Source organism: Bos mutus, chromosome 9, assembly GCF_027580195.1.
Source record: "Bos mutus isolate GX-2022 chromosome 9, NWIPB_WYAK_1.1, whole genome shotgun sequence".
NCBI classification, from domain to species: Eukaryota; Metazoa; Chordata; class Mammalia; order Artiodactyla; family Bovidae; genus Bos; species Bos mutus.
This window is the reverse complement of record NC_091625.1, coordinates 62,484,287-62,511,209: the sequence shown is the minus strand read 5'-3', so window position 1 is coordinate 62,511,209 and position 26,923 is coordinate 62,484,287. Positions and strand designations below refer to the sequence as shown.

Below are 26,923 nucleotides of genomic sequence, written 5' to 3'. Positions count from 1 at the left end.
TTAAGAAGCAATCTTAATCCTCTTCAGAGGTGTTTGTAAGTGTTCAGAAGGAGAGGAATGAAACTAAAGCCACTACCCCCATTATGAGTAATAATATCTACCCTAATATCAAAATAAATTGGTAAATTTCATAAACCTAAAAAAAGGTTAAAACTTGCAGACCTGGAGCTATCATTTATGTTTAGGATACTCTGTAGTTCTGCTTTGATCTAGCATATGCTGATTCTTTAAGTTTAAATCTCAGAGTGCAGTCTTTCTTTTTAAATTCTAGCCTTTAGGAATTGAATTACTGTATACTTTACAAAAAAGGCTTTTTTTCCTTAAGACACTTGCTCAGTAGTGGATAAATAGTTCCAAAGCATTTACCAAATAAAGACTGTAATAGTTCATGTTTATATTGCAAAATGTTCCTGCCAGTACAGCTACATCAATAATAAAGGGTCCACTTTTACTATCTATGAGTCCTTGAGAAAGTCATTTTACATCAATGAGCTTAAGTTTTCCTATCTGAAAAGCAGGGATAACAAATCTATTAATAATAAACTAGGGCTCTTGTGAAGACTAACAAAATTGTGTCACATAACAAGCATGTAATAAGTATTATTTCCTTCTTCCTTTAAAGGGTTTTATTTCGGCCATGTCTTTCAAACTTATCCATAGCAATAAGATCTTCTGCCTATTCTTCTATTATATTTTTGCCTATTTTAAATATATCTAAACTCTGCTGAAAAATAAAAGACTGTCATGCAGTTATAAACAAATTAAGTCATTAGCCACTGTAGTTGCTGACCAATAATACACCCGACAAAAAAAATGAGGCATTCTGTGCTTTGGAAAATCAGGCCCCTTTAGAAAGGTCTATGTACATCTCAGCAAGAATTTTAATAACCCAGATTCTTGAACCTTCCTATATCTGAAGCAGCACTGAAATAATTAACTGAGACATTTGTTCCTTGTGATTAGCTGTAATCTCTTACTGAGATGTAAGCTTGACTGTACGCATTCCCTAGCCAACAGCCACGACTCAACTGGCTTCTCTTCCTACCTCTTTAGAGCAATTCACTCAGAGCTGCAAAGTGGCGGTCTCCCAGGCTACAGTCATCAGTAAGGTCCCTGAGTAACCCACTCCAGTGTTCTTGCCTGGAGAATCCCATGGATGGGGGAGCCTGGTGGGCTGCCGTCTATGGGGTCGCACAGAGTCGGATACGACTGAAGTGACTTAGCAGTAGCAGCAGCAAGGTCCCTGAGTAAAACTGAAACTCACACAATGGAATACTACTCAGCCATAAAAAGCATAAAGCCATCTGCAGCAACATGGATGCAACCAGAATTTATCATAATAAGTGAAGTAAGCCAAAGAGAAAGACAAATAACAAATGGTATCACTTATATGTGGAATCTCCAGGAGATGGTGAAGGACAGGGAAACCTGGCGCGCTGCAGTCCACGGGGTTGCAAAGAGTCGGGCACAACTGAGCCAACGAACAACAAATATGTGGAATCTAAAAATATGACACAAATGAACTTATCTACAAGACAGAGACTCATGGACAAACAGAGCAGACTTGTGAAGGAGAGGTGGAGTGGGAGGCTGGAGTTAGTAGATGTAAGCTATTATATATGGAATGGATAAATAACATCTTACCGTATAGCATAGAGAACTATTAACATAGTCAGTATCATATGATAAACCATCATGCAAAATATAAGAGAATGTATATATATATGTGTGTAACTGAATTACTTTGATGTACAGCAGAAATTAAACACTGTAAATCAACTGTACTTCAATAAAAAAACACTATAAAAAAATGGTAAATTTGGTTATGTGTTGTTGTTCAGTTGCTCAGTCGTGTCCGACTCTGCGACCCCAATGAACTGCAGCACACTGTGCTTTCCTGTCTGTCACTATCTCCCGGAGTTTGCTCAAACTCATGTCCATGGAGTCAGTGATGCCATCCAACTATGTGTACTTGCCCGCTATGTGTATTTTCCCACAATTAAAACCCAAAAGACAGACTTGGGGATTAAGTAGTAGAAAGAAGTCTTCTTTAATCATCTCCCATTTCCTACCCATTAACAAATTAAAATGAAAAGGAAGGAAGAAAGAAAAGGAGAAAGGAGGGAAGGTTAGAGGTTGGTTGGTTCTCCATCAACAAATACAATATGATAGGCACAGCTCAAAGTTATAAACTTCAAGAATGGAAACCAAGGAAAGATACAGCAGATTCTGAGAAGAAATGGAGCAGCTGTTTGGCAAGGCTCCTAAAGTGAATTAACAACCTCATTAATACACCAAATCTGGAGAGAAAACATTGAATTCTCCACCCTGCCTGCCCCCCCCACCCCCACCAACCCATCTATGACTGATAGATGCTACAGAACTGCAGGCAAGAACGGGTAAAACAGAGAAGTGATTTAGGGCACTTTCCAGCAGAAGTGAAGATTCTAGGGCTAGAATCTGAGGGCCTCCACAATGGAAACACAATATACGCCCCAATCACAGGGAGTAAATCCTGATATTGTGTTGCATGGGCAGGAAGAGTCATAGGAGAAATTTTTATAGGAAGACAGAAAAATGTCAGAACTAGCAGCAAAAAATATGCCAAGTCAGAGTTCAGGAGTAATGTGTACAGGTCACCACGACCTCCTGGAGAGACAGAAGAGGAGTAGAAAGCTGCAGAGTGTATATTTTGTAACCACAAAAGTGAGCTGAGCCAAGAATAATGCTGATATGGAGAGTAAGGAAGTTGCCCACACAATCAGGAAGCAAATATGAAGTCTGGGCAGAGCTGTCAAGCACTAGTAAGATGAAAAAGAACAGGCATGAAAAACAGACAAACTGAAAGACAGCTCGATAAGGAGAGAGCAGGGGCAGGGACTGCAAGAAAAAAAAAAAATAATGAATGTGGCATACAAGAGATCAAAGAACTCTAGAAGAAAAATACAATTTAATACAAAGACATTCTTCACAAGGGCTTCAAGATGTCTGAATATAATAACAAGAACTAAATGACTGAAACAGAGTGAAATAAAAATGGAGTCTGATGATCAAACATTATAGAACTAATAATTAAATACAAAGGAAGAGTGTAGTCAGAACTGAAAATAGAACATAAAAGGGCTAAGATAATCAGAGAATATACATTTTAAAAAAACATAAAGCAATCAGACAAAGATAAATAAAATTGGGTACAAGATAACTCAACCTTAGGGTAACTTGTGTCCCTAAAATAATAGATAGCCAATGGAAATTTGCTGTAGGACTTAGGGAACTCAAACTAGGACTCTGTAACAACTTAGAGGGGTGGGAAGGAGTAGCAGGTGGGAGGGAGGTTAAAGAGGGAGGGGACATTTGTCACCTTTGGCTAATTCATGTTGATGTATGGCAGAAATCAAACCAATACTGAAAAGCAATCCTCCTTCAATTAAAAATTAAAAAACACAACACCAGCAGCAAAGAAGCAAGTGAACAGGAAGAAGAGGTACACTGGCTCTCCAGCTGCAGTAAGTCTAGAGAGACAAAGCACAAACCCACACGCTAGCGTGCCAAGAAGAGATGCAAAAGATTCTCAAACAGAATGGAGCAGCCTTATTTAGCAGGGCTCCTACCTTAGTCTCATTTACCAGCAGTCATAGAAATGAATGAACAAAACCTAAGAAAAATAGAAAGTACTCATAGATTTATATTGTGGCTCCCCCAGAAGCGGGGCCTGGGAAAAGGACTGCGTGCAGGCAGTTTATCTGGGAAGTGACTCCTGAGAGCAGAAGTGATATATGGGGGAGAGTGAGAGAAGAGAAGAAGTAAATATAAGATAGTGCTATCAAGGTCACTGATGCAGGCAACAGCGGCTTAATTTCTATCTTACTTTTGTATACAATGTATACTGAAAGTGTCTATCCAAAAGTAGGGAGCAGGAGCCTCCATCTCTCAGTGATTGAGCGGGAGTTCCATGAGAGTGTTCACTCCACCCAAGCTGAGTCTGTGTTGGTAGCAGGCTTTTTGACAGGATGAAGCGCTGTCGATGGTAAGTAAATGGAAGCACATGTGAAACTGTTCACATCAGTGGCAGCTAGAATCAGGTGTGACCTAGGTAACAGGGCATAATTGTCAATAAAAGGGAAAGCATCCCTGAAATAAAGAACTAAATCTAAATTGTGGTGTATTACTGCCATGGCACACCACTCACCAGTAAAATGAAAGAACTTGATCTCTGTGCACCATTATGGAGAAATCTTTTAATATTTGAAGCAAAGAAACAACAACAAAACACCCCAACATGCAGAGGATAACTAAAATTTGATTACTGCCTATATAAAATTTAATAACTTGCAAAAGAATACTATATAGGAGTACTTTCGTAGGTAGTAAGTCACATGCACAGATATGATAAACACAAAACCTCATATGTGAAGAGAGTTTGCAACCAGGGATGGATCCCCAGGGGATTTTAATAGTATTTGTAATAGTTTATTTCTCAGGTTGGGTGATGGGTACATGGGTATTAATAGTATTCTCCATGATTAAAGACTGTCTTAAAAGGGAAAAAAGAGACAAACAAATGGAATCTACAGATCAAAATAAATGACTACATCAAAAAAACACAATGACAGAAACAGAAAATGACACATCCTGGTCAAGTCACTAAATTTCAAAAATAAAGCACCCAATCAAGAAGACTCCAGAGATGAAATAAATGTATTTTACTTTGTCACCATGCTAACTATTCACAAAGATCACATTCTGGTTAAAGCAAATAATTTAGAATTTATATAAGGCGAGTTTCATCTACTGGAGAAGCTACAAAATGATACACTTATTTCATCTGCTCAGTTGGTTTTTAAATTGAATTAGTTGCCAATATATGAAAATCAGAAAAATTTTAAATAACATTAGATTATTGTATGGTGTTTGCATCTGTGGTATCAGACTTTGGAAAATCAAAGTCAGAACTAAACAATCTGGTGTTATTGCTTTATTTCTAAAACAAAGATTTTTAATATTATTCCTAAATCTACTATTTTCATAGTTTTTTTAAACACGCTAATTTTCCAGTGATTAACCCTCCTTTTGATATGCCTAGGATTTTTTTTTATCTGAAAAGTCATAATTTCTTTCTAAAAAAAGTTAAAAAAATAATGCCCTTCTTGAAAAATCTACTCATAAACAAAGGCAGCCAATTAAGCCATGTATCAGAAGATTGGTCATATACCAGGTAAGCATTGTATTTAATTAAAAATAGAAGTATGCAGATATCATTAATAAGTGTTACTAACTTTGACAAAGTTACTGAAAAGGTAGAGGAAAGTTACACCAGCCTTAAGAGTGTCATGTATACTGCCTAAATCTGAAACATCAAGATTTTAAGAAATTAACATTCAATGTTATATTAGTTTCAGGTGTACAACAGTGTTGCATGAAATGACAGCCAAAGTAAGTGCAGCTACTATCTATCACCATACAAAGTTGCTACGTTACTGACTATATTCTTTATGCGTACATTGTGTCTGGTGACAATTATTTTACAGCTGGAAGCTTGCACATCTTAATTCCCTTTACCTCTTTTGTCTGATTCCCCCAGCCCCTCCCCTTTGGTAATCACCAGTTTGTTCTCTGTAGAGATGAGTCTCTGAAACATTAAGATTAAAAAAAAAAATAACGCTCCAAACTGTGATGCTGTTCATGATCTGTTAACTGCTCATTAGAAAATGAGGGCTCATTTAGAAAATATATCAATAATTCTTTGAAATGTACTTTTGTTGCTACTGTTAAATTCAGGCTAAACTGTGTTTAACACTTTTTACTTAAAACTACATTTAGGTTACGAATATATGAGGAATCAGGATAGTATACTTTTAGCAGTCGGACATTATTCATTGTAAAGCTTAAAAAAAAAAACTGGTTACAATACAGCCCAATTTTTATAAAAAGCCTATCTATCCTTTTTTCCACCTGTATACCTGCAATGAAATGTATCTAAAATAAAGGTCAACATTAGTGATAACTACTTATGGGGGAGATTTTTAAAAATATTCTTGGTACCTTTTTTATTGTAATTCTTTACAATAAGCAGGTATTACTTTTGCAAAAATGAGAAAGGTTTTTTTACTTTATGCACAACTTTATAAAAGTATCTACTGTTAAGGAATTCCTGTTGAAAATTAAGCAGTATCGTTCAGATACACAGTTTTCTGGTTACCTAACTTCATGTAGGGTTGCTGCACTGCACCCTGCAGGCCCGAAAGCCTTGTTGATGCCCAGCCTGGAGACCAAAAAAAGGGACCAGGAGACAGTGACAGACACTAATGATTTATCAGATAGAAAAATCTTACATGTCTGAAGCCTGCTGCTGCTGCTAAGTCGCTTCAGTCATGTCCGACTCTGTGCCACCCCATACACGGCAGCCCACCAGGCTCCCGCGTCCCTGGGATTCTCCAGGTAAGAGTAGTGGACTGGGGTGTCGTTGCCTTCTCCCGTCTGAAGCCTAGGACCTGGAAAACATCCCACCCTGTAGAGCAGACAAGACACAACAGCCATTTTTGCTACTTGGGGGAAGAAGGAGCTACCATTCATTTATAGGCGGAACTGCCATCAGGTTGGCTCACCAGTTACCAGAAAAACCAGCAGCTGAGGGAGGGTTCAAGAAAGAAGGCAGTAACTGAGTAAGCTCTATAATTAAGAGGATTGGATAGTCATGTGGGTGAAGCAGGGCCTGGTCAGCAGAGAATACAGAGAGCAAGGGAACAGCCATCTTGAATGGCCTGACCAAACAGGTGCTAAAGTTTTTACCTAGGCTAGTGGATAATAATTAGGTCCCCAACTCCAGCCTCTGGGGGTAGTAGTGTGGAAAGGTGGTTCAAAATACCACATCCTCAAAACTCTGAGATAATAATGACTAATGAGTACTACATTTATACAATATATAAAACACAATCCTGAGCACTCTATTAATTCATTGAATCTTAATGCCAAGTCTATAAGGGAGCTAAATAATTTTCCATTTTACAAATGAAGTACAGTGAACTTACCTACTTATCAGAGAAGCTGGATTTAAACCTGTATCTTCTGTTCTTAATCACTATACCAGGGGTTTCCACATTTTGCTGCCCATGGGAATGACCCAGGGATCTTTAGAAAACACTGGAGTCTGGCTCCCACATGCAAATATTCTAATTAATACAGGGTGTGACCTGAGCAACAGATGTTAAAAAGCTCTTGGGATTGATTCTAATCTGAAGTAAAACATGGGGACCACTGTACCATACCTTTCCGCTGCTGGTCATCTTTAGCTAGCTGCTATCAAGCCTGAGTGAATATCAGAATCACCTGATAAGGTTTAGAACTTCAAGGCCCCTACCCCATTACAGCCCAAGGGACCTGGGCTTAGGAATTGTTTTTAATGCTTCTCAGGTGATTCTCGTCTCAAGTAGACAAAGCTAGAGACAAATTGCAAAAGGAGAAACCAGCTGCCTCCCATGTTAACAATCAGTGCCCAATTGAGGGAGGGTTTTTAATTCAAGGAGTATAATTCAAATGGATGGGGCAAATACACAAAAATAAGAAAACATTAAGAACCACTGTCAAATATTGGAGAGCATGGTTTTTCATTTCCTTACAGTCTCATAGGTTCCAAACTATTCTGGAAATAATAGGACTTTCTTCAACTGTCTCTGAGATTGAAATTAGTGTTTTCTCTGATGAGAAAGTGACCTAAGAGTTTCTTTGGCTACAGATTTCTTTTTTATTTCCCTTTAGGTAAAAGTGTTCTCCTGGGTTTCATCTGGGGCTACCACAGATATAACAAGGGCATTTTGCTAGCTATCCACTTGAGGCCTCATAATAGTGAAAGAAAATTTTTTTAAAGAATATGTCAGAAGTTTATTTAGTTGAAAATAAAGCACTAAAAGAAGACTAAGGCTCAAAAATTTAAACCTGAAGACAGAGGAATAAAATCCACAAGGCACAGTCCTTGAAAAATAAACTAAATAACTTACAACTGAGCAAAGAGGAACCCTGAGGTTGAAAGCAGAACCATGTCTAAAAGGGAGAATCAAAGTGAAAATTCACATATGCCAGATCTGGTTTGGGAACCTATCACCAGAGATTCTCATGAATAACACAATAATAACACCTACTGAATGCTGACAATGTGCCAGGTACAATTCTAAACCTTGGATTTGGCAACCTAAAGTCAAAGATTCCAATGTAACAGAACCTGGCTCCCAGGATACCTGGCATGAAAAAGACAATAATTAATCAGCTTGAGGGCAGTTCTCAACAATTTGTTTCCCTTACACACAGGCACACATAAGTCCTACATTTGGTAGTCAGGAACTGAACACAGAGTCAAAAAAATATACTATCAGTGTGGCTAGTCTACATAGACTTGAAATTCAGTTAGGAGTTTAACTTGCCAGGTTCCAGATCAAAATCTCCAATAACCACACAAAAAATCCTAATTTAGCTGATGAAAAAAAGATCCTTATGCTTTAGCAACCAAACATATATGTGGCAGAACTGATACCTTATAGAAAATTAATTCTATATTTTTATCCAGATAACAGTCTACAAGGCAATGAGTTTCAAAATTCTTGAAAGATGATCAATCTTTTTTCCAGATTCTGAATTACTTAAACTATCAATTATCCTTGGTTACTCCTCATTTCTGACTCTACTATAACCAGATCCCAGGTGTATGTTTGCCAGCAAGAGCCAGTGCACCAATATTCCCACATGTGCAGAATTTCTTCAGGTCTGAACTAGTTCAGACTCAAATAGTCAGCAAACAAGGTATCAACTGAAACTTCAGTTCAGTTCAGTTGCTCAGTTGTGTCCGACTCTTTGCGGGAGCCTTCTCCAGCACCACAGTTCAAAAGCATTAATTCTTCCGCGCTCAGCTTTCTTTATAGTCCAACTCTCACATCCATATATGACTACTGGAAAAACCATAGCCTTGACTAGACGGACCTGTGTTGGTAAAGTAATGTCTCTGCTTTTTAATATGCTGTCTAGGTTGGTCATAACTTTCCTTCCAAGGAGCAAGCATCTCTTAATTTCATGGCTGCAGTCACCATCTGCAGTGATTTTGGAGCCCCCAAAAATAAAGTTTGTCACTCACTGTTTCCATTGCTTCCCCATCTATTTGCCATGAAGTGATGGGACGAGATGCCATGATCTTAGTCCTCTGAATGTTGAGTTTTAGGCCAACTTTTTCACTCTCCTCTTTCACTTTCACCAAGAGGCTCTTTCATTCTTCTTCACTTTCTGCCGTAAGGATGATGTCATCTGCATATCTGAGGTTATCGATATTTTCTCCCAGCAATCTTGATTCCAGTTTGTGCTTTGTCCAGCCCAGCATTTCTCATGATATACTCTGCATATAGGGTGACAATATACAGCCTTGACTTACTCCCTTCCCGATTTGGAACCAGTCTGTTGTTCCATGTCCAGTTCTCACTGTTGCTTCCTGACCTGCATACAGATTTCCCAGGAGGCAGGTCAGGTGGCCTGGTATTCTCATCTCTTGAAGAATTTTCCACAGTTTGCTGTGATCCACACAGTCAAAGGCTTTGGCATAGTCAAAGGTATGACCTAAATCAAAAAAGAACTTCCCAAGTGATTTGACAGTAAGTTACCTGCAGTTATTTATAATGAAAGAAATTTAGCACGAGTCTTAAAGAACTTGTGGTTTGAAGCTGAACTGAATGCTGGTGAGCCTGTAAGAACAGGTTGGAAGTAAACTACACATTTAGATAATACAGTCGTTGCTGTGGTTCACCCGAATGTGTGAGAGTATCTTCCCAAATTACCAGGCCTAAGCTGCAAAATTTATGTTGGGGAGATACTCCAGCTTAGGACTAGATGACAACAACTGGACTGGTTTAACAGCTCCTTGAGGTCATGAGATTTGACAACACAACTCAGCAGTCAGGGAGCTGTGTCTGCTATTCACTGTTATCAGTGTATCTCCTCTATCAATTTATATATTCAATAGATAATAAATTAGTGAGGAGGGGAGCTTAAGGTCTTTAAAATATAACAGTCACATAACAATGAAATGCAGTGAGCCTATACTGGAAAAAAAGGCTGTTGAAAAACATCAACAAAACAGGAATGGATTGTAAATTAAATTTTAGAAAAAGTCTATCAGTGTGATATGAATCTAGTAACTGAACTGTGGTTATCTAAGGTAAGCCTTGTTCTTAGAAGTAAACAGTTGGGTATTGGGAGGTTCATTTATGAAAGTTCATTAGGAGTTAATTTATGAAACCTACTCTCAAATGATACAACAAAACAGATCATACAGATATAAAGATAATGATGAAGCAAATGTGTAACACATTTATTGGTGAATCTGGAAAAAGGGTGTACGGAGTTCTCTCTACTACTCTTACAACTTTTCCGTAAGTTTGAAATTGCTTCAAAATTAAAAGGAATTAAAATGAACTGGCTTAATTTATCCTCAGCATCAAAACCTAAAGGAAAAGCAAGTGAGAAAGGGAAACAAATCTGTACCGTGTCATTATGTTTCTGAGCCAGACAAGAGTGCTGAACATTTTACCAAGGTCATAGTGCAGAATCCAAACAATGTGTGTTTTGAATCAGTTGGGTTGGTTAGTCACTGAACTCCACAGTTCTGTAGCTCTGTGACTTTATTCTCTCCATCTTCTTGAGTCTAAGTGTCCTCCTCTATGAAGTGGAGATAATGCTGCCAAGAGCATAAGATGAGTGAGATGATTAAATGAGATGCTAATATCAAGTATTGAACACCTCATCTACATACCACTGTGCTGAGGGTTGGGAGACAAATCTCTATGGGACTCTAAGTTTCTGCAAGTCTTATGCAAAACCCAACTGCTCTTTGTCCTGGACTATCTTTTCAAGGATATTTGTATTACAGATAGCTATGTGAGACAAAAATAGTGTTGCACATCAGAATAAAGGGGAAAATGCCTGCTGTCATTACAAAAGTCTCAGGGTCCTCTCCTATATAACACACATCCTCTGACCCTCTGCACAGGGCCCTCTGGGAAGAGTTGGAGCTTGGGGAATCCACACAAGAAAATGTTGATACTCTGGCTACTACTTTTGCTGGGAATAATGAAATAATATAATCCTTTCTCCCAGGGCTCTTATATTTTCTGCCACTGTCCATGAACTGTGGCTGACTAACTTGTAGAGTAAAATCACAAACTCTTCACAGTTTTCAACACTAAGCCCTCTGTGCTAATATTACATTATTAAAGCTTATCAATAGCCCTGTAAAGTTCAGTAAAATGCTGCGTGGTACAAGTAAGATATTCCATATCATCATCATCATCATCAATCCTTGCAATAAATTAGCAATCAATACCATCATCTGATAGCTGACAGATTAATTAAAAGCTGCCAAGAGTAAATCTGTTACATTAATGAAAGGACTGGAGTTTGAATTCTTTGCACCCTTTTACCATGTCATCTCACAGTTTTAAAATTATGAACTTATTTGGAGAAACTGAAAAGTTTATATTACATCCCAACAAGTATTTTTCAGGCACTTTGCTGATCTGGGCAAAGAACAGTGAAGAAAACATGCTCTCTGTCTTCATGACGCTTATAACATACACCAAAACAAGTAAACCATGACAAAATAATTAACTCAAAAGTGTTATGACAGAAGCAGACAAGGGACTGAGACGGAGAACAACTGGAGGACATATTTATCAAACCATAGGTTGTCAGTTGGGAATAAATTCAGTGAGTTCCAACCAGGATTTCTGTGGGAAAATGAAGCAGTACAGAATAGAAAAGAATGCACACAGATTACAAACTATTGTTCTGTGCAACTTCCATCTAGTATAGGAAGTCATAGTACAAAGTGCATTTCTTCAAGGCACAGGGAATAATCTATGCAATCTGAATGTGATGGCAATGCAAAGAACTTACTAGGTTGGAAAATAAGAAAATTACAGTGCGGCTACAATCCTACAGAAAGGGCTAGAGTGGCATGAATTACTGTTGGAAAGAAAGATGTTAAGGTTCTGACAGTGAGTTTGTGTAGTTTTAAACAGATAAGTGATCTGATTTATGCTCCAGAAGTCACTTTTGTTGCTATAAAGAGAATGGATTGGAGAGAGGGCAAGAATGGAGACAGAAAGACCCATCAGAATGCTGCTGTAAGGAGCTGATGCAGGTGACAATGGTGGTTTGGCTTGGGGTTGGGGGAAAGAAGGAACAGCAGCAATGGGAAAAGAGTGGATGAATTCAAGATATTATTTTGAAAACAGAATCAAAAGAACTTACTGAAGTAAGCATCAGAGGTATACTCTAAAGAATCAGTCATCCCCAAATATTGTGGTTCCATGAGCATGCCATGCTGTCTTATGTGTCTATGGACATGCTCTTCATGAAAAATCCTATCCCCACCAAGCTCTCACTCTCCTCACTTAGTATACTGCAACTCAACCTCTCCTCAACAGCACCTTTTCCACAAAGCCTTCTCTGACACTAACAGGCTATCTTCTCCATATTCCCTCAGCATTTCACACACGGTTTTAATACAGTGGTTACAGACTGCACTGCAGCAACCTGTTTATATGACTGTTTCTCAAATTACTCTAAAGCCATGCCAGGAAAGAACCCATATTCCATTTACTTTCAGCTTTGGGTCTGAGGTGCTTAAAAACTTTAGGTGCTTAGAAAGTGCTTAGAAAACTTTAGACTCCAAGAACCAGAGAAATGACAACATAAAAAGATCTCAGCTGGGTCGCTAGTGTTCAAGAAGGAAAGATGAGACCATGAACCAGTTAGTAGGAGTGTCCAAGATGACTGGGTAGGAAGACCCTGAACTCACCTCCTCCAATAGGTATAGCAAAATTACAACTATTTACAGGTCAACTATTGAAGAGAAAGACCTGAAGACTAGCAAAAAATGTCTTCTTACAATTAACAATATAAAGAAGGAACCACAACTACAATGGCTAGGAGAGGTGGAGAATAGTATAATCAAGACCCATACTCCCAAATGGACAACAAATGGGAGGAAAATTACAAGACCAGAGGTTCTTCCAGAGGAGCGGGGGATCCGAGCCCCACATCAGGCTCCCTAGCCTGGAGGTCTTGCACCAGAAAAACAAGTACTCAGAACATTTGGCTTTGAACGGTGGAGGGGTTAACTTTCGGGAGAGCCAGTCTGTTTGCAGGAAACAGACTCCACTCTTAAAAGGGTGCACACAAAATATCATACACTCTGAGACCTATGGCAGAAGTAGTACTTCAAAAGGAACAAAAAATAAGTGAGCGAGCCTGCACCAAACTAAATAACTTTTGCACAGCAAAACAAAAAAGGTCACCTACTGAATGGGAGAAGACAATTGCAAATGATACACCAGACAAGGGGTTGCTACTGCTGTGTCCGACTCTGTGTGACCCCATAGACGGCAGCCCACCAGGCTCCGCCGTCCCTGGGATTCTCCAGGCAAGAGTATTGGAGTGGGGTGCCACTGCCTTCTCCAGACAAGGGATTAGCATCTGAAATATATAAAGAATTCATACAACTCAAAAAAAAAAAAAAAAACCCAATTAAAAAATGGGCAGAGGACTCGAACATACGTTTTTCCAAGATATGCAGACAGCCAATAGGCACGTGAAAAGATGCTCAACATAACTAATCATCAGGCACATGCATATCAAAACCACAATGAGATGTCAATTCACATCTGGCAGAATGGCTATTATCAAAGGACAACAAATAACAAGTGTTAGTGAGGATGTGGAGAAAGGGAACCCTTGTGCATTGATGTTGGGAATGTAAATTGGTGAAGCCACTATGGAAAACAGTATGGAGATTTCTCAAAAAATTGAAACTAGAACTGCCATGCTGCTGCTGCTAAGTTGCTTCAGTCGTGTCCGACTCTGTGCGACCCCATAGACGGCAGCCTACCAGGCTCCCCCATCCCTGGGATTCTCCAGGCAAGAACACTGGAGTAGGTTGCCATTTCCTTCTCCAATGCATGAAAGTGAAAAGTGAAAGTGAAGTCGCTCAGTTGTATCTGACTCTTCGCGACCCCATGGACTGCAGCCCACCAGGGTCCTCTGTCCATGGGATTTTCCAGGCGAGAGTACTAGAGTGGGGTGCCATTGCCTTCTCCAAGAACTGCCATACAATCTATGAATTCCACTTCTAGGTATATATCCAAAGAAAATAAAAACCCTAATTCAAAAAGATATATGCACTCTTATGTTCATTACAGCACTATTTACTATAGCCAAGATATGGAAGTAATGTAAGTGCCCACCAATAAATGTATAGATAAAGAGCATGTGGTATATGTATACCATGGACTATTATCCAGCCATTAAAAAAAAAAAAAAGGAGTCTTGCCATTTGCGATGACAAGGATGGATTTAGAGGATATTACACTATCTGATATGTCACACAGAGAAAGTCAAATATTGTATGGTTTCACTTTTATGTGGAATCTAAAATGCAAAACAAATGATCAAACATAAGCAAACAGAAACAGTTATAGCTACAGAGAACAAACAACTGGTTGTCGGTGGGGAGGTGCTGATGAAAAATATCAATAGGTAAGAGTGATTTAAGAAAAAAAATGACTGACTCATTAATCAAAATTTGCTGAATCAATGTGCTCTTTCATGTAACATATTCCTTCATTCCTAAATTAGGTAAGGAACCCCATTCATAAAGGTATGTATTGCACATATTTTTATTTTTATCCTTGTTTCAGATCATCTCTCAATTATCTTGTTTGGGGAAATACATGTTTGCTTAATCTTAGTTTATGTTGTCACACAACTCTGTTACATTCTGTTTAATGATCGGATTGTGCTCCTCGCCTTCACAAACTAAACAGCACAGTGTATAGGAAGGAGCTGATTTCAAAGTTAGATCTTTGTTCATGAACCAACTCTTCGGTAGGTTATTTAATCTCTCTGAATCTCAATTTGCTCACCTGTATCACAAGGTTAATACTTCTCTATTGCAGGGGTGTCCCAAGGTTTAAATGTGACTGTGAAGTAATTAGCACAAATATACTCAATACATATTAATTCCTGTTTCCCCAACTTGCTTTCTCTGTAAGGAAGGATACTGCTGCTGCTGCTGCTGCTAAGTCGCTTCAGTCGTGTCCGACTCTGTGCGACCCCATAGACAGCAGCCCACCAGGCTCCTCTGTCCATGGGATTCTCCAGGCAAGAACACTGGAGTGGGTTGCCATTTCCTCCCCCAATGCATGAAAGTGAAAAGTCAAAGTGAAGTCGCTCAGTCGTGTCTGACTCTTAGCGACCCCATGGACTGCAGCCTACCAGGCTCCTCCATCCATGGGATTTTCCAGGCAAGAGTACTGGAGTAGGGTGCCATTGCCCGAAGGATACAGCCTTTGAAAAATTAAACACAATACATTTCTGGTAACGGCACTATCTTGACCTCAGGGTGTTTGTAACCAACTTACACAAAAGCTTGGACACTGAGGTCCAAACCTACCTACCCTGGACATAGTTTACATGACTAACATGTTTTTATTATTCATGTTAACATGATTCTCTTATTTCTTTGCTTTCAATAGCATGATTTTACTTTTTTGGAAGACTAAAAAAAGAATTATTTTTGATGAACTCTAACATTCCAGTGTTTTATTTCCATCCTTACTACAGAGTTGTTTAAATACTGAAACTGATTCTCCCTAAAACCGAGTTCCTCTGCTAAGTTCACGATTAACCTCTCAATCCAAAATGTTATTCCCTTTCTTATCTAACACCCGATCCCCTCAAGACTGAGGAGGAGCATCAAAGGAAAAGGACTGAAACCAACCAGGACCCTGTGGGTCCCTCTTGGGTATAAAAAACTTTCTAGTTCCCTTCAGCCCTCTAGCTCTTCCCTGAGTTCCAAACAGGCAGATTCAAAAAGTTATAAATTCGGAAAGTGAGGGAATACAGAAAAAAAAGGAAAAGCAATCAAACAACCAGGTAGGGAGAAGGCAGAATCCTAATTACCCCTCAGGGGATACACAAAACAATCTACTTTGAATTTCTCTACTGGAACTAGGCATCCACCCAGGTGAAGGAGGGTTAACTATCTGCTAGCTAAGAACTCGGACTGGTCAGAACCTAAGGAATGAAGATGTTGATCCTTTCTGACCCTGGTGATTTCAACTAAACCTTATACTCTCAACCACTGACTCAATATGATATGGAATTCACCTGCTCAAGCCCCTTCACGAAAATGCACAATACCTTTAGCTTAAAACCTCCCCGATTTTGCCACCTGAGAAGATATTGCTCTGGGAAAGGTAACTATTGGCAACCCCCACATCTCCGTACTTGCGCAAGTAATAAATCCTTCCTTCTCATCTTTGGTTTGGCTGCGTCTTCTGCCCCTACACCCCTCAAGAGGCAAAATGTTTTCCAGGAACAATATGCCTCAGAATCAAAAAAAAATAGGGCCTCATGTTACATTTGGAGTTACCAAAAACAACACTAGGACGGGCAGTCAAAATGATTGGAAGAGAAATGACTAGCTTTGAAGTTGTTGCTGCTGCTAAATCGCTTCAGTCGTGTCCGACTCTGTGCGACCCCATAGACGGCAGCCCACCAGGCTCCCCCGTCCCTGGGATTCTCCAGGCAAGAACACTGGAGTGGGTTGCCATTTCCTTCGCCAAAGCATGAAAGTGAAAAGTGAAAGTGAAGTCGCTCAGTCGTGTCCGACTCTTCCCGACCCCATGGACTACAGCCTACAGCCTACCAGGCTCCTCCATCCAAGGGATTTTCCAGGCAAGAGTACTGGAGTGGGGTGCCATTGCCTTCTCCGTTTTGAAGTTAGCTCTTTTCAGATGGAAATTCAGATCCATCAACTACACTAAGAGAAATGAAGTGAAGTGAAGTCCGTGGACTGTAGCCCACCAGGCTCCTCTGTCCATAGGATTCTCCAGGCAAGAGTACTGGAGTGGGTTACAATTTCCTTCTCCAGAAAGGATCCGGGGATCGAACCAGGTCTCCCGCATTGGAGGTAGACGTTTTAACCTCTGAGCCACCAGGGAAGCCCAACACTAAGAGAACAGAACACTAACTTCTAGGGGGTCTAGGCATGGCCCACTGACTTTCTATCCAGGTAACTCACACTGAGCGGCGGGGCGGTAAGCAGTGAGCGAAGCAATGTGCGCCTTTCAAGGTTTACTTTTCACCCTGAAAACTGATCTGGGCCGCAGGCTCAACCCTCGACCGGGTTTGCCTCGGCCGCTCCAGCACCTCCTGAAAGCCGAAAGCAGGCGGGAAAAACAAACAGGGTATCAGCAAAACCCACGAGGCCTCCCGATGACTGCGGGCTGGCTCGCAGCGGTGAAAGGAGCTTCGTGGCTCAGGGGTCCACCATATGCCAGTTCCCGGGCCCGTACCTGACTGGCGATGGACCTGCGGAAACCGCACGCCATGTCTGACTCCACGAAGCGGGTTCCTCCAGAACTTCGCTCCTCCCTTCTCTGCACGCCCCGCCTCCGCGCGCCGGAAGCCCGCCCCGAAGGGTGCTGCCAGCCAATCAAACAGCAGCGTGGCCCGCTACTAACCTCTGCCCCGCTGCCGCGAAGGAGCGCGGGAAATCCCGAGTGCATCTGGCGTTCCACAGGTTGCTGGAGCCATGGCCACCTCTTCGGTGTCCAAGGTATGTGGGGGCGGGCGCCTACTAGGACTCCATAGCTGCCTCATTCTCTTGTGAAGGAGGGATGAAGCAAAGGTTACATTGTCCAGTTGTCCTGGCTCGAGGGGCAGGAGCGGCGGGCTGAGCTGAGGCATCTTTGCTCCGCGTGTGGTGCAGGCCAACTTTGCTTGGGTAGCGAAAACGCCGAAATGCCTTAGTGTTTTGCCTCGGAGGAGGTTTTAAGTTCTGCTTTGTGGAGGTCGGATCCCGGGAGGATGTGCCCTAGTCTGCCCTCTTTTTTCCTTCTCGTGTTTATTGTGCGCCAAACGCTGTTAGGTACAAGTAGTAAACAAAATAGACGCAGATACTTTCATCATTACCGAAAATTCTTTTAGTGCCTCTTTAGACACTGAGTGCCGCTTAGAAATATTAGGAGTACAGCTGGAAGCTCCTGAAACTTAAGTTATGTGATAAACCTGTGAATGCAGATATAGTTGCAATGACTTTTCTCGCGTTCAAACAGTAAATTAATGAAGGATATACCATGGATTTAATTTTTAATTTTGATTAAAACTACATTAGAATAAAATCATGAGACTCAGTACTTTGCAAGAGTACATGTTTGGGAAAAACTACAAAGCGTAGGATTCAAGCGTACTGAAGTTTGAGCGACTGTGATGCCACGTGCAAATGCCAGAAGAGCTGTCACTGCTAGTATTTTTTTTTTTTAGGGTTGATGCTGTTTGCATTTTGCCCTGGTTATAAAGTTCATAGGTTTTAAAAGGGTTTTATTGGGAGTATAGTTGTTTTACAATGTTGTGTTAGTTTCTGTTGCTGTTCAGTTGCTAAGTCCTGTCCTTGTACAACAAATGAATCAGCTATATGTATACATAAATCCCCTCTTTTTTGAATTTCTTTCCTGTTGGTTCCATAGGTTTTGAGTGGTCTGTCCCCCAATCCTTTTTGTTGCTTAAGCTTTTCTTATTTTTGTATACTTTGCAGGATTGTGAGAGGTTTATGGTTTTTTCTTTTTTCAGGAAAGCATTTATGACGTAACAGATGCTTGTATTGACATAATTATGAAGGACACCTTACATAAATGAGAATCTTTAAGGACTGTTTTATTGGTTTATTGAACTGTCATCTTCCTTTTTTATTTAAACTAAACTTCTCTTTCCTTGTCATGTTTTCTGGCTGTTGGCTTTCCTCCCGTCTTCCATCTCCAACACCATTTCTTGATCAATAGTTCAAAGTGAATAATGGTATTACTCCCGCTGCCATATATTGGGATCCATTCCCAGGGCTCTTCATATCTCACTCCTTCATTGTTCCTTTTCCTGCTCCTGAATTGCAGGTGGCTATAGAAAGGAGGCAGTGACAAGCTTGTCATGGCACCAAAAGATTTTTCTTAAAAAAAAAAAAAAAAAATTAAAAATACTTGTGTATTTTAAATCGTTCCATTCAGTTCAGTCGCTCAGTCGTGTCCGACTCTTTGCGACCCCATGAATCGCAGCACGCCAGGCCTCCCTGTCCATTACCAGCTCCCGGAGTTCACTCAGACTCATGTTGGTCGAGTCAGTGATGCCATCCAGCCATCTCATCCTCTGTCCCCTTCTCCTCCTGCCCCCAATCCCTCCCAGCATCAGAGTCTTTTCCAATGAGTCAACTCTTTGCATGAGGTGGCCAAAGTACTGGAGTTTCAGCTTTAGCATCATTCCTTCCAAAGAAATCCCAGGGCTGATCTCTTTCAGAATGGACTGGCTTGCGGATAAAATTGTTCAAGACACAATTCTTATTTTGGACCCTGCTTCCTAGGTAGCTCAGTGGTAAAGAATCTGCCTGCCAACGCAGGAGACTTGGGTTCAATCCTTGGGTCTGGAATCCGATGGAGAAGAAAGTGGTAACCCACTCCAGTATTCTTGCCTGGAAAATCCCATGAAACAGAGGAGCCTGGCGGGCTACTGTCCATGGACACAACTTAGCGACTCAACAACAATTCACATGGCCAGTTTATATTTGTACAGCAGTCCTTGGGTCTATCCCGAGATGGCTTTTCCTAGGTATATTTCTTTCATTTTCCATAGAAATGGAAATCTTGAAGAAGCTGTCCATGGTACAGCTTTAGGATTGTAGAACAAGCATAGGACCAGCAGCTTGGGGCCTGTGTATCACTAGTCAAATAATAATGAAACTCAGTGTAGCTAGGAAATTACCCAAAAAGTTATTTGACAAGCATTCATCCATTTTGTATACTGATTGCCTAATGTGTATGTTAACACTATTCCTAAATACTGGGGAGACAGTTGTGAATTAAATGCAGTCTGTACTCTGAAGGTGCTTAGTAACTGGGGAGACAGTCATAAATAGCTATCTTACATAGGGAAAATAATTTAAAACAAAGCAAAACAAAGATATGCAAGTACTGTGAGATATTAGGGGAAGGAATAATTCTTCTGATTAGAGAAATTGGGGAAGGGTTCCCAAAGCAGGTGAATTGGAGTCGAACTTTAATGGATAAATGAATAAGGATTTTTTTTTTCAGATGAAGAAAGATATATAAGGTGAATCAGTAGCCAGAATTGTCTGTGTCCTGCCAAGGTTCTAGATACTTGGAATTTAATTAAATAATGAATGTTTCTTTAGAGATGGGAAGGTGTCAGTATTTTGTCTCATCTTGATGTTAATGTTCTTTTTTCACTGGGTTTTATAAAAATGGAGCTTTAATGGGTTTAAATTTCATCAGTTTTTATTTTCTTTGTCTCTTAGATTAGCTCCCAAAGAGTAAAATCAAAGAAGAGCTTCCCATTGGAGGGAGGAGAAAGAAGTATTTAATTCCCTTGTTGTTTAAGAATTTCCCTTCTATAATTCAGATTGAAGAAAGATTTCTTAGCACTTTAAAGAAATGCCTTAAACAAATCTGTTTATTCATAAAATACTATGTTAATCAGATTTGTCTACTCCTTGGCTGCTTTGACTTTATGCTATTTTTTCTCTCTCTTTTTTGTAGGGTTGCTTTGTGTTTAAGCCAAACTTCAAGAAGAGAAAGATCTCTGTGCCAATAGGTAAAATATCTTAATATGAGATTTGTTAGTTTTCCTCCCTCAAGTCTGAACTAACCTAACTCTTAATAAATTAGTAATTCTCTTGCCTAAGCTTGCTTTGCTTACCGTGTTGATATAGCATTTATGTTCGAAGGCGTAGGACAGAGTGGTAAGGGCACTGCCCTAGGCTCTAATCTAAAAGAGGATCCAAATGTACCTTCAAAAGACAAATTGAAATTTCCCTCAAAGGGTTACCATTCTTCAAAAGAGATTGTCTTAAAAATCCCAGTGATTTCTTGGAATGAGGTAGGGAGAGTTGACTGCACAAATGCAAGGGGGATTTTTTTGAGTGATGGGTATGTTCTCTAGATAGGATGGTTACGTTAAGTGTACACCTTGGTTCAGTTCAGTTCAGTCACTCAGTCGTGTCCGACTCTTTGCGACCCCATGAATCGCAGTATGCCAGGCCTCCCTGTCCATCACCAGCTCCCGGAGTTCACTCAGACTCACGTCCATTGAGTCAGTGATGCCATCCAGCCATCTCATCCTCTGTCGTCCCCTTCTCCTCCTGCCCCCAATCCCTCCCAGCATCAGAGTCTTTTCCAATGAGTCAACTCTTCGCATGAGGTGGCCAAAGTACTGGAGTTTCAACTTTAGCATCATTCCTTTCAAAGAAATCCCAGGGCTGATCTCCTTCAGAATGGACTGGTTGGATCTCCTTGCAGTCCAAGGGACTCTCAAGAGTCTTCTCCAACACCACAGTTCAAAAGCATCAATTCTTCATACCAAACTGTTAAATGGGCATATTTTATTATTTGTAAATTACACTTCAATAAAATTAAATTATTAAAAAAATACTATCTTCTTCTATTTATATCCAAACATCTGTTTAGTGGTCATGTTAGAAGACTTGACTACTTCAAACAAATTAAGATGTTGTTACCAGTCAGAAAATGTTTATTGCACTGGTTCTTAATTGGGGCTGCAGATTATAATTAGTTATTTTTACATATTTATTTAGTTGCTCTGGATCTTAGTTGTGGCACACAGGATCTTCATTTGCCACATTCGAATTCTTAATTGCAGCATGTGGGATCTAGTTCCCTAACAAGGGATCAAACCTGGGCCCCCTTCATTGGGAGCACGGAGTCTTAGCCAGTGGACCACCAGGGAAGTCCCAAGATTAGAATCACTTGAGGAACTTAAAAAAAAAAAAACCTGATTATTTTTTCAGTATAATTGTAGATTCATGTGCAGTTGTAAGAAAAAGTGGAGAGAGTTCGCTTGAACTCTTACTCAGTTATCCCTGTTGGTAGCATATCTCGTGCCTGTAGTACAGTTTCACAACTAGCAAACTGACAGTGGTACAGTCTGTCGACCTTATTCATATTTCAACTTTCTTAAAAATGCTGATGCCCAGACCCTATCCCAGACCAGTTGAATCAGAATCTGTGGGAGTGGGACCCAGGTGTTAGTATTTTTTAAAAGCTCCTCTCAGGCATATTGAATATTTCCACTCAATATTCAGTACTATGAAGATTCATTCCGATGGGAAAATTATGTGCAGTTAAGTATACTCATGCACTAATTTTGTATTAAAAAAGGAAAACTGGACTATCCTATTGTTTGGCTAAGAAAATAAACAGTTCAAATATATAAAATTGGATTTTTCTAAATCATCACAGAAAGTAGACCTTAAAAGTGTTAATCCATCAGTTTGAGACCAGCTAGGCTTCCCTGGTGGCTCAGTCTGTAAAGAATCCACCTGCAATGCAGGAGACTGGGCTTTGATCCCTGGATTGGGAAGATCCCCTGGAGAAGGAAATGGCTACCCACTCCAGTATTCTTGCCTGGGAAATCCTGTGAAGAGAGGAGCCTGCTGGGATACAGTCTATGTATGGAGTGGCTGAGAGTTGGACACGACTGAGCAACTGACACACACGTGTTAATTTGTTTAATCCTCTCAGCAAACTATGAAATCAGTTTTAAACTGTTTTCTGCACTAAAGTATGTGAGGATACTTAGACTAGAAAGAACTTTCTCAGTGCTAGTGCTAGCAAGTGGCAGAGCTGAAATTTGAAATCAAGCTGATTCCAGAGCCTACGGTCTAACCACTACTTAATACTGTCTCTCATAATATGAGGCAAGTTTTTGCTTAGAACTTTTTGTGTTGAATTTCAGCTGTAACTTACTAAGATTTGTTTAAAGATTTTTAGTGTTAATAAAGCGAATATGTATAATTATATAGTTTGACCTTTGAAGTACCTGAGGGTTTTTTTTTTTTTTTTTTTGGTATGTATGTGCTGATTAAAGGCCAACAGATACTGTTTTATTACGAAACTCTTAGGGGGAATTGACCCTGATTATAAGATGGAGCAGAAATGAGGAAAACAAATCCAGATTTTAGCACTTGCTTTCGCTGGCTTCAGTTCTTGAAACAAATTGCCTAAAGAAGTAGGAAGATGCTCTGCATTCCTCACCATTTGTCCCCTTGGCTTGAAGACACTTGGGCATATATATAACAGAAGAATGGTACCTCTCCCTTGCTTCAGCGTTGTATGGATGACTGCACATCTGTAACACAACTGGGCAAGAGGTGGAGAGGGAGGGAGGGAGGGCCAGGCAGCGGCACTGGCACTGCAGGGGGTATTCACCTGAGCAAAGCAGCTAGACTAGGAGCAGGAAGGAATCTGTCAACAGGGAGAGCTTACTTTCTTTAGCTTATCTTAATACTTACTTTTTTTAACTTTTTACCTACCATATCTACAAATGACAGCAGTTAAAGTGTCCTGCTGCTGTTTTTTCCCCTCCAAATTTTAATAGTTAAAATTATATATTTTGATGTAGCATAAAAGGTAATACCACTTTAATGTTTTATATGCTTTTACTCTTCAAATTCGGAGAAGGCAATGGCACCCCACTCCAGTACTCTTGCCTGGAAAATCCCATGCACGGAGGAGCCTGGTAGGCTACAGTCCATGGGGTCGCTGAGGGTTAGACAAGACTGAGCGACTTCACTTTCACTTCTCACTTTCATGCATTGGAGAAGGAAATGGCAACCCACTCCAGTGTTCTTGCCTGGAGAATCCCAGCGACGTCGGAGCCTGGTGGGCTGCCGTCTATGGGTGCCAGTGCCAGCCGGCAAAGTTGATCAGGTCCCGAGAACGTGCAAGGCGGGGCTGAGAAAAGAAACTAAAGCAAGAGACTACAACAAAGATGGGGTCGAGAGGTTCAGACACATCTCCACGAATGGACGCAGTCTGACACCAAGTTTTATACAGAAAAGCGTGAGAAAGACAAGACAGTTGACATTTTTTCTTGGTTGACCTATACATCTTACAGACAGTCACAAGAAATCTTGAGAGCATGGGAATGGCACCCTGTTATTATTTCTTACACCAGATAACATCTCTCTGTGCGTGAGAAGTTTGCACAGAACTCTAGGTGTCTGCAGTAAATAAGCGCCTAATCTCTGGGGTGGCGGGACAGAGAGCTGTGTAAGCGCCTGATCTCTGGGGCGGCGGGACAGAGAGCTGTGTTTGCAAGCAAACCCTCAAGGACTGAGGCAGCTCCCAGAGCTGTGTCCTTCGGACAAAGGACCCCGTTCTCACGGGCAGCTCCCCAAATATGGGGTCGCACAGAGTCGGATACGACTGAAGTGACTTAGCAGCAATGTATCTTCTTGCTTTTATTTGGTTTGCATTTTTATTCTATAACCTTGTCTATCCTTTACCATATGATGACTTCAGTATATTCTAAGGCTTTTGATAAATTTTAAAAATCAGTACTTATCAAAAACTGAGTAACAATTAGAAGGAAGAGTTCCTAAACTTGAAAGAAAATTTCTATTCCAAACTATCAATTAACTTTAAAACTTGTTCAGAGGATACTAGCAGCATCTCAGTGAAATCAGAAAAAAATATGTACTTTCCCAATTATTTTTTAATACCATGACACTTCTAGCTGTTGCAATATCTATCAGTAAACAGGAAATATGAAGAGAAGTGGAAAACTATAAGGCATATAAAATATTTGACTACTTTACATATTCGAATATTAAAAAAGAGACCTGTAGTATTTGGAGATGTGAATTTTTTTTAGCATTTTTTAGTCACTTCTTTAGAATTTTTTTTAGTCACTTCTTTAGAATTTTTTTTAGTCACTTCTTCCCTAGTCGTCTACAGATTTTAGTTCATCCAGTCAAACACCAGTATAATTGGTTTTGAGAAGTGACAAAATTAATTTGAAAGAATGTCTTAAATTTTTTTGAAAGAGAATAATGTTTGATGGTAGTAGGAAGAAGCTGAATCTATTTGATATTAGAATGTACTACACAGCTACAATAATTAAAAGAGTCAGAATTGGTACGGGAGTAGAGTTGGATTTGGTAGAACAAAAGAAGTTCAAAAACAGTTTCAAGTGTATTTGTAAGTATTCAGACCATAAGGGCATCTTACATTGGTGGGAGCAAGGATGGATTATTCAATAAATGAGTATTTTTTAAACTGAAAGTTTGCAACCCAAGTGTGAGTCATGAAATTAATTCAGTGGGTCCTGACAGTTTTAAAAACAGGTTGGAAAACGTTTGCTATCACATGAAAATGAAAAGTACTTCTTTAGGATTTTTGTTTTTCATAGATGTACATGTATAGGATGTAAATGTGTTCCTTAGTATGGATCATGGTTTAAAGAGTTTGAAAACTGTTGCAATAAATAGTGTGTTGATAAATGGCTAACCACGTAGAGGAAAACATTCAAGAAGGATGTAAAATGCAGACTAAATAAAAGACTGCTATACTATTTCAGTTGAACAAAGAATAAGAATAGTAGCAGTTAAATGAATGAGAATTAAATGAATGAAAATAGAAAAAGAAAAAAAAGAAAATAGAAAAAGAAAAAGAATAGTAGCAGAAGAATTAATGAGAATCATTTAGTAAAGGAGAATAAATGAATGAGAATCACTTATTAAAGGAGAGTTCAAATATGTGAAGTATACAGAACCTTGTAAGAGCAAATAGAGAAAATACATTAATACTAGATGTATGTACCTCAAACCAAAACCATTAAATAAACTATTAGAAATTTTTAAAAAATGATAGAAATACAATCAAAATTAAAAAGATTTTTGAACTTACAAATACCATTAGTATAGTAAAAATATAGATATAAATAAAATTAAATATAAAGGATACTGAATGTTACATATAAAATATATATATTTCTGATGTTTATTAAAAAATTCAATCCTGTCACTTCTTGTGTGATTTTGCACAGAGATTTCCTAAGTGTTACCATGTAAAAAAGAAACTGACTGATTTCTTTCTGTGTTTTTAGAGGACTATTTTAATAAAGGGAAAAATGCATCCGAGGACAGTAAGCTTCGCTTTGAAACTTACCAGTTAATATGGCAGCAGATGAAATCTGAAACTGAGGTGAATCCCTTTTATTTTTTAAAATAAATAACGTTTCTTTAATATCATACCTCTCATGTTTGTTGGCTTCCCATTTTCTACCAATTTATAAGAATATTGATGACATATAGTTAATCTTGGTTAAGCATAATATGTGTATCCTAAAACAACCACAACACCCTTGTTTCAAGTATTAAGCCTAGCTTCAGGTATTGGGACATATGTTTACAGTGGTGGCTCCTAGTGCATAGGCCCTTTTCATATCGTCACTACTTCTAAATAGTGGCACTCTTTTTATTTTTTTAATTAATTTAATTAGAAGGTAATTACTTTCCAATATTGTGGTGGTTTTTGCCATACAGCGACATGAATCAGCCATGGGTATACATGTGTCCCCCATCCCAACCCCCTGTCCCACCTCCCTCCCCATCCTATTCCTCTGGGTTGTCCCAAAGCGCTGGCTTTGAGTGCGTTGCTTCATGCATTGAACTAGCACTGGTCATCTGTTTTACATATGGTAATACACATGTTTCAGTGTAAATAGTGGCACTTTTTAAATTATCCATTCAGTTACACATTTAAGAAATCAAGCTAATTCTAAACTACTTCATTCTCTCATCCCCCTTTTCAGTTGCCATGTTCTTAATATTTCAGCTCTGAAAAGTTTCTCCACCATAGCAGATTTGTAGATGTGAGACCAGCATCTTGAGGGGACTTGTTTTGTTCGACCACACAGGATTGTATTTCTTGTTCTTTTGTGTCTTTAGGGGGCAGAGTTATGTACTTCCAGTTTATTACTGCTTCCCACCACCCTCTATTGCTTTCCACCTGATGGCTTTGCT

At 39.6% G+C, this 26,923-nt stretch overlaps 2 protein-coding genes across 9 annotated transcripts in view; one reads left to right on the top strand and one right to left on the bottom strand.

The window, feature by feature from the left end:
• The window catches only part of RARS2 (arginyl-tRNA synthetase 2, mitochondrial), a 90,351-nt gene extending 72,871 nt beyond the window's left edge, over window positions 1-17,480 (bottom strand). The window contains exons 1-2 of one of the 5 annotated variants that reach the window (XM_070376621.1): window positions 17,391-17,444; window positions 6,333-6,508 (exon numbers count right to left, since the gene is read on the bottom strand). Coding sequence is in view for 3 of the 5 variants with exons in the window: in XM_070376618.1 (XP_070232719.1) it covers window positions 13,336-13,413 (78 nt within the window). In the remaining 2 variants the exon portion in view is untranslated. Of the gene's footprint in view, window positions 1-6,332; window positions 6,509-9,118; window positions 9,374-13,335; window positions 13,429-17,116; window positions 17,297-17,390 lie in introns of those variants that run through there. The other 4 variants (XM_070376619.1, XM_070376620.1, XM_070376622.1 and 1 more) reach the window with 4 other exon arrangements.
• Window positions 17,481-17,589: 109 nt separating this feature from the next.
• Window positions 17,590-26,923, top strand: part of ORC3 (origin recognition complex subunit 3) — a 68,981-nt gene continuing 59,647 nt past the window's right edge. For all 4 annotated transcript variants that reach the window (XM_070376613.1, XM_005902894.2, XM_005902893.2 and 1 more), the window contains exons 1-3: window positions 17,590-17,653; window positions 20,637-20,691; window positions 26,005-26,102. In XM_070376613.1, coding sequence (XP_070232714.1) covers window positions 17,630-17,653; window positions 20,637-20,691; window positions 26,005-26,102 — 177 coding nt within the window. In that variant the 5' untranslated portion in view covers window positions 17,590-17,629. The remainder of the gene's footprint in view (window positions 17,654-20,636; window positions 20,692-26,004; window positions 26,103-26,923) is intronic.